The sequence below is a fragment of the Fundulus heteroclitus genome, chromosome 20, assembly GCF_011125445.2.
Source record: "Fundulus heteroclitus isolate FHET01 chromosome 20, MU-UCD_Fhet_4.1, whole genome shotgun sequence".
NCBI lineage: Eukaryota > Metazoa > Chordata > Actinopteri > Cyprinodontiformes > Fundulidae > Fundulus > Fundulus heteroclitus.
In genome coordinates this window covers 33,062,458-33,076,667 of record NC_046380.1, presented here as the reverse complement: position 1 = coordinate 33,076,667, position 14,210 = coordinate 33,062,458, and the positions used below count along the sequence as shown (strand labels likewise).

Genomic DNA, 14,210 nt, shown 5'->3' with positions numbered 1-14,210 from the left:
CCCCCCCCCCCCCCCGGGGCAGCGAGCCTTTCACCTCCAGATTCTAACCCTGCTGTTGTTGGAGGCGTGTTTTGTCATTCATCATCGGCTCTACTTGTGCATGTGTGTGTGTGTGGGTGTACAGTACGTGCTCCAGTCACTCTTTCATGGACAATAGACAATTTTCCAGCAAACACAACGAGAAGCCAAGCAAAGCAGAGCAGGAGGAATTAGCTAGCACCCCTATCAAAAGCCGTAAAATCATCCCAGCCCCGAATACAACTGCACAACGCTCCTTTACTGAGACGCCGGCTGCCGCTGATCAGGACTTTTTAACGCTCCATCCTCACAGTCTGATTCAAAGACGTGTTTTTATAGCATTACGGGCCTATTTTGGGCCTTGGCTCACTAGCTCCTGTCTGCAGGATTCAGGTTAATCTGTCAGACTCGGCGTTATTGGCAAAGACAAGGCTGAGACCTCCAGGTCAGTAAATCCATTCAGGAGACCAGTGGGTCATCGAGACAGACACAACCCAGTCAGCAAGTATCGATCACAGGTACCGTTTCTATGAGGGACCACAGCTCTGATGTGGATTTTGTTAACAAATTCCTCCATAAAAAAACCAAAAACCTCTCCTCTTTAGTCCATCTTGTTGGCATCCTTTTAATTTTCCGTTTAAAACCTTGCAGGTCCCCCTGCGCCCCTTCCGCTGCCCTTTGTTATACCTCAGCCCTGCAGATACAGTGTAATAAAAAAAGGGGGGTTGTGATGAACAACTTGGAGATGACACCCATTGTCTGCTGTGGAAATGTGAAGAATGCAATTTGGAACTATTCAGATTAGCATTAATCTGCTGCAGCACATGTGCACACACACACACACACACACACACCGTGTTCATTTAGGTTAATTGCTGCTTTGTGTGTGTGTGTGTGTGTGTGTGTGTGTGTGTGTGTGTGCACTTTTGACAGGTTAGTGATAGATTCCCATGTCAATGTGCAGAGATGGAGGAGTGGGGTTCCATTAAGGCTCCACTGGTGGACCATAAATCACAGTGATTGTAAACTGTGTGCGTGTACGCTTCTGTGCGTTTTTTTTTTGGCTTGCTGTGGTAAAACTAAACCCCATAGTTGTACTTTTTTAGCTCTGAAGTCATTTTAGTTTTAAAAATAATTCACCTAGTTTGTGCAATAATTAACTTTTTTTAATTGGGGGATTTGCGTTTAGGATGCAACGTTTTGGGGATTTACCGCCGACTGTGCCAGTCCTCTGAATCCAAAATTGTAAAATGATCGCCTCTGAGTAATTATCCCAGGTCAAATACAAAACAAAAAAAATCAGCTTTTCTTATTTTCACCATTTTCCATTGAATATGCAGGTCAAACATAAAAGAAAATCAGAAAACACATCAAACAACCCTTTGTTGATTATTTATCAGTTTGATTGAAGACTACTACCTCTAAGAACCTGATCTCTTTTAAGATTTAAGGCTTAGAGAAAAAAATCTGAATCGGTCAAAATCATAATCGGTAGGTCAAACTTCAAAGAAGACTGTAAATCCGGCGAGGAAAGGCCTGATCTGTCTTTAACAATTTCACAGACAAAGACTGTATCTAAGTATATAGAAGCACCAACTAAGCGACCAGAGATCAGAAGCTGTGATCTAAGGGTGGAGTCTCAGTATTGCTGATTTGGCAGGCGGCGCCTCAAAGAAAATCAGTATTATCCAGGAAAAGCCTAATCATTAGCTCTCTGCTTGCAACAATAAAAGCACAATTTTTGACCATATTACAGATGCACCACTTAGTGGCAAGAGATCAGAATGGGCCATTTTTCCTCTGATAGGCTCTGACTGATGATCAGCAGGTCACTAAAAGCAGATTTTTTTTCCCTCTTCATTAAATACCTCAAACTAAGAACTCCCACCATTTTCATCTCATAAATGCATCAACCAACGACATTTACTTTGATGTGCTTTTTTGAGTTTTGTTGAAATCAGATAAAGGTTGGGGACATTTAGAGTCAATGTGACTCCTATCTTTTCTGTTGCATTAAACTCCACAACCTTCAAGCCGGCACGTGTTTTTTTCTCGTTTGGGAATCAGCAGGTCAGGCGTAAGAATAAAGATCTGGAAACCGGCATAGGCCAGGAAAAGTCTGAGCTGTGTTTTCAACACTAAATAGATTTATTTTATCGTACAGACTAAATGACAATCACCTTATGCGGCAGAAAGCTAAAATGGTTACGGATCAAACATAATTTAAAATTCAAGCTGGTGGTGGAAATATTTAACCCTACATGCCATTATTTTTTTTGGGGGGGGGTTTTCTCAGATAGTTTACGTGCTACAGTAGTGTTATGATTTCCCATCCCTCTCATCCTCCGTGTGCTGTCTGCAGGTTCATCACTACTACAGCTCCCTGCCGGAGGACAAGGTGCCCTACGTGAACAGCCCAGGAGAGAAATACCGCATCAAACAGCTACTCCATCAGCTCCCGCCCCATGACAATGAGGTGAGAGTCCAGACCGACCCGATCGCCCTCCCCCGCCTCCATTTATCCATCTACCCCTCCCTCCCCCACCACCACTCCTCTTTCAGGCCATTACAGAGATAAGAGGGGGACGGAGGGGAGACGCGCAGGAGAAATGGGGGGGCTGTCTCGTTAATGGACGCGAATGAGACGGAGCGATGTTTGCAGCCACTTATTGAGATTTGTTACATTAATAAATCATTACCACGAGCCGTCCTGAGAGGTAGCTCCTTAGAAGATTAGCACGCTCTGCCATAATTGCTTCATTTTCCCACAACTTTTACCACCGTGGCCTTGTTTGGACGTGGCAGATAATCCTGTCTACTTATCTGACTGACAATAAAAAACCAAAACAAAAATAAACATGTTTTAAATGCTCACAAATCTCCAATGACAGCTGTGATCTCAGAGGTCAAAAATAGCTCGACTCCGATCATGAGAAATTCGCTGACTTCAGCCCATAACGTGAACTAGAGCCTCAATTATTGAAAAGATTGCACAAAACGAGATGTTTAAACCTTTAATGCACTTATTATGTTCCATGTGTTTATCATATAAATATATATATATATAAAATGTAATATTGATTAATTAACTCAACCTAGTTTATCGTTGTAAAGAGAAAGTGCCTATATTAATATAAACCGAGGGTTGAAAGACTTCACTATAATATGAATATGCGTGGAAAACTTGCAGTATTTTAAATGAGTAGTTAGGAAAGGGATACTTTGTAAAACTTATCAGTAATGTTCCTTTCCCTGCTCTAGACAGGTTGTAGAAAAGTGAATAAGCCATCAGGGCGGTGAAAGGCTCTGAGCTTGAAACAACCTCCAGCCCCGTTTTAGTTGATTTTCCACGTTTAAAACAACTCAAGCTGCCGTTGTTTATACCTATGGGAAATAAAGGTATACGAGCAAATATTGACTGTCGTTAATATTTCGTCCCCATATTCTTCCTCCATGTCACTATGAGAACATACATGTGCTCACCCTGCCAGTCTTATCAGTCCGCCTCATCAGCTGTAACTCATCGCTCTGCTCTTAAAGCCTGTCAGGAACGGGCTAAACATTTTGGTTTTGGTCATCTTTGCAGCTGCATGAAAGATGGCACATTCCTGTGTTTTTCCAGGCAGTGATGATAAAGCGAAACCCTGTTTACGGCATGCCGTTGGTTGACATTGGTGAGGAGTCAGGGATAGGACAGGATTGTTGAAGGACTGTACTGTAGGAATGTGAAAGGAAGCAAGAGGAACAGCAGTGTGGTCCAATGGGCAAAGGGAGAGAAGAACCACCAAATGTCCTTCTGATGCGTGAAATACATTGAGCGGCATGAACCTGGTGCAGAAACAACACTTTTGCTCGTATTTAATTTACAAAATGCATTCAGACAGCAAGCCGGACACCGCAGCTTATAAATAAAACATTCCGATTGTTTTGAAGATGGTCAGAATCCTAACAGTTTAAAGAAGAGTTTTTTTTTTTTTAAACGAGGACTGTAACGCGTTGCTTTATTCTTCCCTTACCAACCTTTAACTCCACAGAGCAGCGCACGCCATCCCAGCAAGCTGATCCCCTGATGTGTCATGTTTGTGTCTAGGTGCGCTACTGCAACAGCCTGGACGACGAGGAGAAGCGAGAACTCAAGCTCTTCAGTAGCCAAAGGAAACGGGAGAACCTGGGTCGCGGCAACGTGCGTCCGTTCCCCGTGACAATGATGGGGGCCATCTGCGAGCAGGTAGCTGATTTAAAAAAAATAAAATAAAATAAATTTTACACACAGAAGGCATAATTTAAGAGCTGCGTTTTCGTTCTTAAATTATGTGACGGGGGGTATATAGAGTGTAACGCGGTCAACGATGTGTCGTGGACCGAAAGCTAAGAACCGTGCTACTGACAGATGGAACGGTCTGCTGGCATCTCCTGTGACGTGTGGGACAGCTGCTTTGTGTTGACACGTGAAGGACAGGGCCGCAGCACCAGTGCGGCTTTTCCAACAACACCCCGACCGTTTTATGTCTCACCTCGCAGTCTTCCCCTGTGGTCCTTGCTGCAGAGGTGTGTCTGCGTTTTTCTCTCCGCCATGCCGGCCGTCCAACTCCAATCGTTTGATTTTAAAATGACGTACTGCTTTTGAGAACTAAGCCAGCGTTTAAATACCCGTTTTTTTTTTTGTTTTCTTTCTCCAGTGTGCCATTAAATGGTCGGTATACTGCTTACATGCTCTCCTTTAGCCTGCTTATGGGACTAGTGAGTGTAATGGAGCGTTCCTTTTAACAACAAAGCTGCATATTTCAGCACTGGCTGTGTGGAGAACAGGTTGAACCAAAGTGGAATGGTCCACAGTGTGTACGCGTGCAGTTGCTTTACTGCGTCTGGTTATTGCCCACATACAACACTGCATATCCAGTAAAAGAGGCAGTAGAATATCAGTGAGTATATATCGATTAGAATCATTAGCGCTCCTTTGGCCTCCCTGCAGCTGCAGGCTTCGTGTTAGCCACGACCTACGGGCTTTAGCTTTTGTGTTGTTTTGGTCCGCAGTGGGTCCTTGAAATTCTCCATAGATGCCATGAAAACTGACCTTAACTGAGGCCAGTGTGGCCTGCTGTCCTTTTATTTGTTGTCTTGGGTTCTTTTGTCTATCCCCAGATGAGTCGTCAGCGCGTTTTAGGAGTAATTGTGGTTGAACGGCAACTTTAGGCACGCGTTACCGTTGTTCCATGTTTTCTGTTTGTGGATCAGGGCTCCCAAGTTGGTTCTCTGGTGTCCCAAAACCTAACAAATGGCTGAATAGCCCTGATAGACTGATAGACGTCGTCAGTCAGTGAGTTTGTTTATGATCTGTTTCTTGAGTTTTTGCTGATCAGGTGAGTATATGTTGCTTGAAAACTTCATTTTTTGTATATATTCAGGTGATCTTCGTCTCACAAATTCTGGGGTTGTTCTGAAACTTATAAGCATGACAAGAAGAACAGAACTTTGTAAGGGGGCAAATATGTTTCACCCAGTTTTGTAGATAACCTGATCACAACGTAAACCTCGGGCTATTCTTACCCGGCCCTCTAAATCTAAACGCCAACCTTCACATCGGCCTCGTCACTAATACTTTGATGTTTCTCTTCCAGTTTTTCCCTTGCTAAAGCCCCCATTCTCCCTTTTATCCTGCCGTATATCTCTCCATTTTTATTCCACCGAGGTCACCTCACAGCTCCTCAATCTCCGTGGTCAGTCAAGTATATTGAATTTGCTGCACCTGGCTGCTACTTTTCTTCTTAAATCCTGCAGAAGCAGCAGGAGTGGGATTAGTTTTTCCCTAATACTGTATAAGCAGTCGTGCAGGGTTAAACGTGGAAGAATAAATTCACTACAATTAATTTTATTTTTCTACTTCTCTTTCCAGTGCGGAGGCCAGATAAACGGCGGCGACATCGCTGTTTTCGCATCGCGGGCCGGCCACGGCGTGTGTTGGCACCCCGCCTGCTTCGTGTGCAGCACCTGCAAAGAGCTCCTGGTGGACCTCATCTACTTCTACCAGGACGGGAAGATCTACTGCGGCCGGCACCACGCGGAGAGGCTGAAGCCGCGCTGCACCGCCTGCGACGAGGTAGGAGCACATAGACGCAACATGCCGGCACACCAGATGACCGCTTATAAATAGTTACAGATGTAACAGTGTCTGAAAGCCTATTTATAAAGCATTTACACACACGGGCCGCCTTAAACAGCTGTCGCATGACGCTAACAGGCTTTCCCGTTTAATGGGGTCAGCTTCCAGTGGGCTGATCTCCTAAACACTAACGCTAAATTGCTTAACTGTGCAAGTGGGAACGGGGACACGGCAGCACTTTAGAGGCGCCCCGACGGTTTTAACAGCAGTTCAATTAAAAGCAAATGTACCACCTGGATTGCACCAAGTCCCCACTCAAATTAGCCTCCTTGCTCAAGTCAGACACAAAGAGGATGATCTCAGAGTTTGAAACGGCCGAAGCAAAGTGGAGCGTTTAGCTCTTTGTGCTCCCGTTCAGCACCGAGTCATAACCCAGCCTGTGATCACCCATCATCTCTCTTTACTCTCCCTCCTCAGATCATCTTTGCGGATGAGTGCACCGAGGCGGAGGGCCGGCACTGGCACATGAAGCACTTCTGCTGCTTCGAGTGCGAGACGGTGCTGGGGGGCCAGCGCTACATCATGAAGGAGGGACGGCCCTACTGCTGCTCCTGCTTCGAGTCTCTCTACGCCGAGTACTGCGACTCTTGTGGCGAGCACATCGGTATGCTAGTTCTGGACATGATTTCAGCACTGCTTGATGGAACAGTGTCAACCGTAGCATTTCAGGCTGGGTGGAAAAAGGAGCAAGAAGGTAGCTGAAGTCCAAGGGAAATGTTTTGCTAGACGTTCAAATAGCCTAAAGAAGTGTAACTGGGATGTGGAAGGAAAATAACATTTTGAAAAGTGCGGTGTCTGTGGCATTTTTACCATTTTTACTTCATCTAATTTGGTTGAATGAGATCAGAAATCCTTTATTGTCCCACAATGGGGAAGTTCAGGAGCAATTAGGAAGGCTTTAGCTGGTCCAGATTTGAACCATTTTAAAGAAACGTGAGGAAAGGATTCATCATTGAGCTTTACGGAGCTGGTAGTGACACACGTATCTTAAAGGTCTTGCTGCTATAACTGTGGCAAAAAGTAGTTTCATAAAGGCGGGGTATGAAAAAAATGAACCAAACATTTTTTTAAATTATCATTTGTAAACAATCTCAAACGATATATTTGTGATGCACTATGTCGTCTTGGTCTGTCACATAAAATCACAACAGAATACTTCCTGAATTTGTAGAGGCCACATCAGGAAATGTACAACGCACTGGATCAGGGCTGTTTTTCTAGATTTCAATCAGGTGTGGCTGCAGTGTTGTAAGCATTAATATGATCATCGTCAGGAATCCCAGCAGTGAATTAAGCCCATCTTTTTTTTTTCTGGCTTATTAGAATTATTTGCCAGGCAGGATGCTGTAAAGTATTTAACTAAAGAAGCACTGAACCACCAGACGCTGCATTATAAACAGATGGCAATCATTAACAAATAGCTGCTTTTCTTTCCCCCATCGACTGAAAACGTTGTGCAAAAAGCTGTGTGTTTATGCAGTTCTGGGCAAGCGCTCTAATGAGTTTGCCACACAGCACTTCAGTTTCCACCTCTTAGTCCATTTTCTCAGTCAGCAAGCTACTTAAAAAGGTCCTGCTTTTCACATAAAATGGCATATTTAGTAAGCCATTTAAGGACTTCTAAATTTGTGAGGGGTTTTAAACATTTGAATGTGTGGGATTTTACGTGACCCTTGCTGTTTTGTTTTGTTTCCTGCAGGAATTGATCAAGGCCAGATGACGTATGACGGGCAGCACTGGCACGCCACCGAGGGCTGCTTCTGCTGCGCCCGCTGTAAACGCTCGCTGCTCGGTCGGCCTTTCCTGCCCAAGCAGGGGCAAATCTTCTGCTCGCGCTCCTGCAGTCTGGGGGAAGAACCCAACGGCTCTGATTCCTCTGACTCGGCCTTCCAGAGCGCCCGATCCACCAGGGAGTCCAGGCGCAGCACCAAAACGTCGAAGAGCGGCGGGGGCGTGCAGCCGGAGAGGTATTCGGGCGAGGTGGACCCTCTGTCTTTACAAATGGATCTGCTGAGCCTCTCCAGCCAGACGGCCAGTTTGACTCGTGAGCCGCCTTCCTGGCAGAACCAGGAGCAGACGGGGGACGGTTACGGCTACGAGCCGCAACCCGATCCAAGCGCCGAGCCCACTCCTCTCCAGCTTCTCAGCCAGTGCAACGTACGAAGTTCCTATAACCCCACTTCCCCCGGACAGAGCAACCTACAACATGATCACAGGATCAATGAGAACGGTGCTTTAAAGCGGCCCCCCATCTCAGCTATGAAGGGCCAGTCTCCCAATGAGAGTTGGATCCAGCAGGCAGCTCCTGAGGAGTACTACCCGCCCAAACTGAGGACCCAAAAGAGCTTAACCGAGGTGCACCACAACGGCTTTTCCTCAGACAAGCGATCGATCAGTTTTCACGGGTTTCAGAGGGACAGAGACGGGGGGTCTCAGATAACTGCTCAGGCGGCAAGAAGCAGGAACCCCATTAATGCACTTAACCTCTCAGAACAGCTGACCCCACTGGAGCAGACCCCAAGAGGTTCCATGGAGTCCTTGGCTTTGTCCAACGCTACAGGTGGGTTCGAAGCCAGTAAGTGTTGTGAAAAGATATTTCCCCTCTGACTGATTACTTCCGTTTTTGCCTTCCTGTCACACTTCAATGTTTCAGACCCATTCATTTGAACAGCAGACAAAAATAACCTGAGTAAATACAAAATGTAGGTTTCAAAATGTGATTTAATTTAAGGGAAAACACTACCAAAGCAAACAGTTTTTTTTTTATAAAACACGAGTTGACTGAAACCCATTATTTTAAACAAGCTGAGCTCAATGTCACTTTTCAGAACCAGCCCTGATTACTGCCAGACCTACAGGATCAAAAAAATAATTTACTTAGAAACTTATTGGCAACATGAAGTAGGGTACAAAATCTTTTAGCCTACTTCATGTTGAACAGGGAACAGATGAAAAATTCAAATCGTTGACATTATGAGTGTGATTATAAAGCCATTTCTTTTACAACTGTGGGACTCCAGTAAACCACTGTGGAGAGCCATAATCCACGAACGAAGAAAACATAAAACGGGGGGAACCTCTCCCTGAAGCGGCCATTCCACTGAAATTACCACCAAGAGCGTATTGACAATTCATCCGGTTGATAACAAATTCACCTAGAATGACATCTAAAGCGCTGCAGGCCTCACTTGCCTATTAGGGTCAGTGTTCGTGAGTCAACATTTGGAAACTGACTGGGCAATATTGGCATCCAGGGATGAGTCCTAAGGTGCTGACCAAAAAAAAAAAGAGCAGATTGAATTGACTCTGTGTAGCGCCTTGAGAGGATGTGTTAATTGGCACTATCTAAATAAACTGAATTGAACAGAAAGGCACATCTCTTGGTTAATCCATGAGAGTTTGGGGGAAGATATTCTGTGTTGTGCATCCTGTAGAATCAGGAGCAAAACCAACACAGTATTATAGTTAATTACCATCATATCTACAGCCAAATGTTGTGGTGATGGTGGTGGTGGTGGTGGGGTGGGCTGTGGCTGGTTTGCAGCTTCAGGATCTGCCGCAATTCATGGAACCATGAATGCTGCTTTCACCACAAAATTTTAAAGGAGGATGGCCAGTCATCAGTTTGTGATTTTTTTTTTTTTTAAGCTCAAACACACTTGGGCTATGTATGGGCAATGATCCAAACTACACCGGCAAGTCCTTCTCTGAATGGCTCAAGAGATTTACAATAGAGGTTTAGGAGTGGCCTAAACAAAGCCTCCTGGGTGGCAAAATAACGCAATCCTGCCCAGAAGAGTGGAGCTAGATTAGTCAGTTATCGTAAATGCTTGATGGCAGTGGTTGTGGTTTTTCATAAATGAAGGAAAATCCTCATTTAAAAACATTTTTTTGTTTTCTCTCATTATTTTTGTCTCATTAAAATTTGTTGAATAATCTGAACAAATTGTATTGTGTTTTGCGACTTAAATTGCACCATATTTATTCCGTTTGCAACGCAATCCTAAGAAATAATACCCAAAGATCACACTTTGTTCTACCTGGTTTACCCGCAGGCAATTCGGCAGACGGTGGGGGAAAGCATCAGGAACACCTGTCTCGTTTCTCTATGCCCGACCTGAGCAAAGACTCTGGAATGGCTGCGTCAGAGAAAAGCAACATGGACACCCTGAACTCATCCATGCAGTTTCGTAGCTCCGAGTCTATTCACAGCCTCAACGCCAGCCAGTCCTACCTGGAAACGAACCCCCCCAGGTCTTCCCAGTACCAGATGCAGTATTGCGACCCTCCAGGAATGAGGGTTGCCGTTGGCGTGACTCATTTACCTCCTGGCTTCACCTATCAGGAGGAAGACAGGATGGTCAGCAGCGCTAATGCTGCACGCCTGCCACCCATCAGCGAATGCAGAGTGAGTGGCGTTGGTGGACGGGGGGCAGGTGTCCGGACAGGTGCTCCAGAGGACACCTCTCAAAAGCGTCGGCACCACCACCACCGCCAGCGGAGATCCCGTCGCTCTCGGTCTGAAAACGCTCTAAACCTGGTGGCAGATCGTAGAGTGAGACCTCAAGATAGACCACAGCTCAGCGTCCGAGAAGATTACGACCGCTTCCCGCCACCCAGGAATGCCGGGGGCCACGCTGGAGGACAGGGAAGATACCAGCCCCAACCCTTCAGGCAGTGCCCCAGGACCACTTCAGACCTTTGTCTGCAAAACCCAGCGGCCAACAGGCGCACTGGATTGAGCCAGTACTCCTGGGATGAGTATTACGACGACGACTGGTGCTCCACCTGCTCTTCATCCTCCGAATCCGAGGATGAGGGTTACTTCCTGGGTGAGCCCATCCCCAGGCCCATCCAGCTGCGCTACATCAACAACCAAGAGATGGTCCATAAGTACTCCAACAGCGGGATGGGAGGACCCAACCGCAGCGGGCAGCTGCACACCCGCAAACGCAGAAAAAGCAAGAACTGCATTATTTCTTAACATCTGGACCTTTTCGACAGGACATTTCTTTATGTCTATCTTGAGTACAATAACATTCTCCATTAGAAACAAGTAAATGTGGGTTTTTGAGTGCAAGTTATCAAATAGTCCAAAGTCAGTAATGAAGTAAATCTGGTAAACTACAAAAAGGCAATAGTGTTTGCATGGTCGTCCATTTTAATATTTCATATTTTATTGTGCGGTTTTAGCATTTTTTTTTTTTAAAAGCTGATGTGCAATGTCTCTTGAACATCCCTTTCTTTCTTTGCTACAAAGAAGTACATAAAAAAGTCTTTTTGGTGCAGTTTTATGTTTTCAGTCAGTGTGACCTAGATACAGGATCTTCTTTCCATTAACACTCATAACCTGTACATAGCTAAATGAATGATTAATTTCACCTAAATTAAAAAATTGTAAATATGAGTGTAAATGTGGGCCCATATTTTTATATTTTGTAAGGATAGACTGAGGTAAATATCTATAATGTAGAGATAGAACATAACAAAAACAACTTATGCATGTGTTATTTGGCTGACTTGGTGCTGCGTTTGAAATAAAGGAGAGTTTTGGATCAACAGCTGTTTTTTCTGTTTTTAAAAAAAAGGGAGGGGGGTGAAACTGCACATTGGTGAAAAAGTGTGCAAAACAGTTCCTGTTTCAGTCCAATGAATGCATAAAATGCATGACGGTATGGTGTGGGGGCTGATCAGAGTCATGCTCCATTGAATTGTTGGCTGGTGATGGGGGCAGTCATAGTTAAACATACTCTGTCCATTGTCCTGCACATAGATGGGAGATTGTTATTTCAGCCATGTTAAGGCAAAAAAATGCTATCTATGTGTCTGGATGTTCAGTTGCTTAAACCAGGTGATGTTTTTATTTTGTCTAATCTGTGCTTCGGGGAAAATCAGGCAATCCTTTTCCCCTTAGATGGTGTTTAATGGTTTGTTTTGGTTGAATAATATTTGAATAATTTAACATCCATATCTGTCTGAGCTGAATTTTTTTAAACCAGGAATCTAAAAACTCCAGTCTTCCTAGGGTGATGTCCTGCAAAATGTAGAATAGTAGAAAAGCAGACACACGCTTGAACACACCTTAGTTAGATAATAAGATTATTACCAGGATTCTGTTGATCGTAACTGGATGATGAGAAGGCCGTTCAGTCATTTCATTCAGATGTGTTGTGCCAGGAAGACATCTGACTGCTACAAGGCAGTTTCAAACACTCATGGTAAATAAAAAAAAATGCTGCATGCTAAAATCAGATCCTAGACTTTCCCTTATAGTAAACATTACCGTCCAAGGTATCCCAATGAGGGTTTTTTGTGCCCCAACCTGGCAGTCTGTCACTTAAGAATAGGCCTTTGCTGATAAAACTACTAATCTCCAAAAACATTAAAATTGGTGATATGCAAAAAGATTACACAGTAAGCAAAATGTATTTATGTAGCACCTTTCACAGAAAATAAAATCAAACAGTGCCTCACAATAAACACGGGACATTTCACTAGTTTGAATTCTGTCAGGGAAGTTCAGAATGCTGCATTATTTGTTTTTTGGACACATTTTTTGTCACAACAGAAGTTTTACTAAGGACAGCCTTGTTTTAAATAGTATTTATGTCCAAATATGTACAGTCATTAAATGTTTTGTTGAAGTTGAAGACTTTTTCATTCAAAGCACATGCTAGGCTAATGCTAGTATTTTGTCCTTTTTTTATGACGATTAGTTGATAATTTGGTGCGTGACATTTTCAGTGCAGACAAAATGTATAGGAAAACTGGTTTTCCTGCTTGATAAACTTCACTCGGTCTAATGCTTTTTTTTTTTTTAGACTTAGACAGACCTTGTCATTGAGCTGCACATTTACGGTGTATATTTGAGTTTCATTGCAAGGCACTGAGTAATACCCGAAGACAGAAGAAAAATGTTATATATGCCTTTTAATGCTTTAAATCTAATGCTTAAGCTGCCTCACACACAGGCAGTAAAGAGCTAGTCAAATGAAGCAGACAAGGAAAATAACTTGCCTATAGAATCCTAGATTAGCTGTGAATGTCCTTGTTAAGAGAAAAAAACATTTGAGGTAAAACCCAGATTTACTGGATCAACAAAATAAAACTCAAGGGCTATAATTTACTTCTGCATCGTTTAGACACAAAGACTATTATTATTATTCCAAAATTATTATTCTAAATTAGCATTAGTGCAAAAGAGATTAGTTGAGAGATAGAATCTGTAAAGCTCACAGGGTTGCAGTTGACAAAAAAATCCGTCTAGACCACCCGCAGGTATTGAAAGTTGACTTCAGTCGGGGACATTCCTGATCACAATGTAAATGTTAAAGTTATCCCTGTCTTTGTTATATGAAGACACATTTGAAGTTATTTTAAAGTGTTATGTACTTGCCTTTTAAACATTAACTTTTTCCTAATCAAGATTCTATTTTAGTCACAGTGTGATAGATTATTTTTCACCGCAGGACTCTGGTATACAGTATGCAATGCTGGGGTCCTAATTGCAATGTTGTAAAAAAGCAAAGTTGATGATAAATGTATAAGTAGCGCTTTCTGTGACTTGTGTGTTGTTCAAGAAAAATCTTAAAACAGAACTTGAAGTTGAAAAGATATGCAAACAGAATTTGAGGCACATATTAGATGAGCCTGGTTAATCCTCTTCTGTTACCTCAACTGGCCTGATCTTGCAAGTTGCTAATGTAGTCCTCCCAGAGTAATATCTCATTTAGGTTGTGTGCATCTGTTTTAAAAACAATGTGCTCAAAGGAATTGTTCAGGGTTATTGGAAGGAGGATCTGTTAATATTCTAGCAACAGTCCTTGTCTTCATTTAGCATAATCCAGATTATCTGGAGCTGAGGCTAAAGCTAACGGCTAGTCTGAGAGGGACCAAGATCAAAGGTCTCTTCTACCATTTTGAAACAACTCCAGTCTGAAAACTGCCAAATCATTTTATGTCTACAGTACTTCTTGAACCTAAACCATTTTGATTTTTTGACCAGGGCAATTATTCACACAGCAGCTGCTAA

The 14,210-nt window shown here is 43.5% G+C and overlaps 1 protein-coding gene across 1 annotated transcript in view; it reads left to right on the top strand.

Moving 5' to 3' along the window:
* Positions 1–11,739, top strand: part of prickle2b (prickle homolog 2b) — a gene marked incomplete in the record, with an annotated part of 170,789 nt that extends 159,050 nt beyond the window's left edge. Inside the window, 4 exon segments of the mRNA XM_036151847.1 lie at positions 6,056–6,115; positions 6,596–6,782; positions 7,878–8,738; positions 10,234–11,739. Coding sequence (XP_036007740.1) covers positions 6,056–6,115; positions 6,596–6,782; positions 7,878–8,738; positions 10,234–11,162 — 2,037 coding nt within the window.
* Between the last annotated feature and the right edge of the window lie 2,471 nt (positions 11,740–14,210).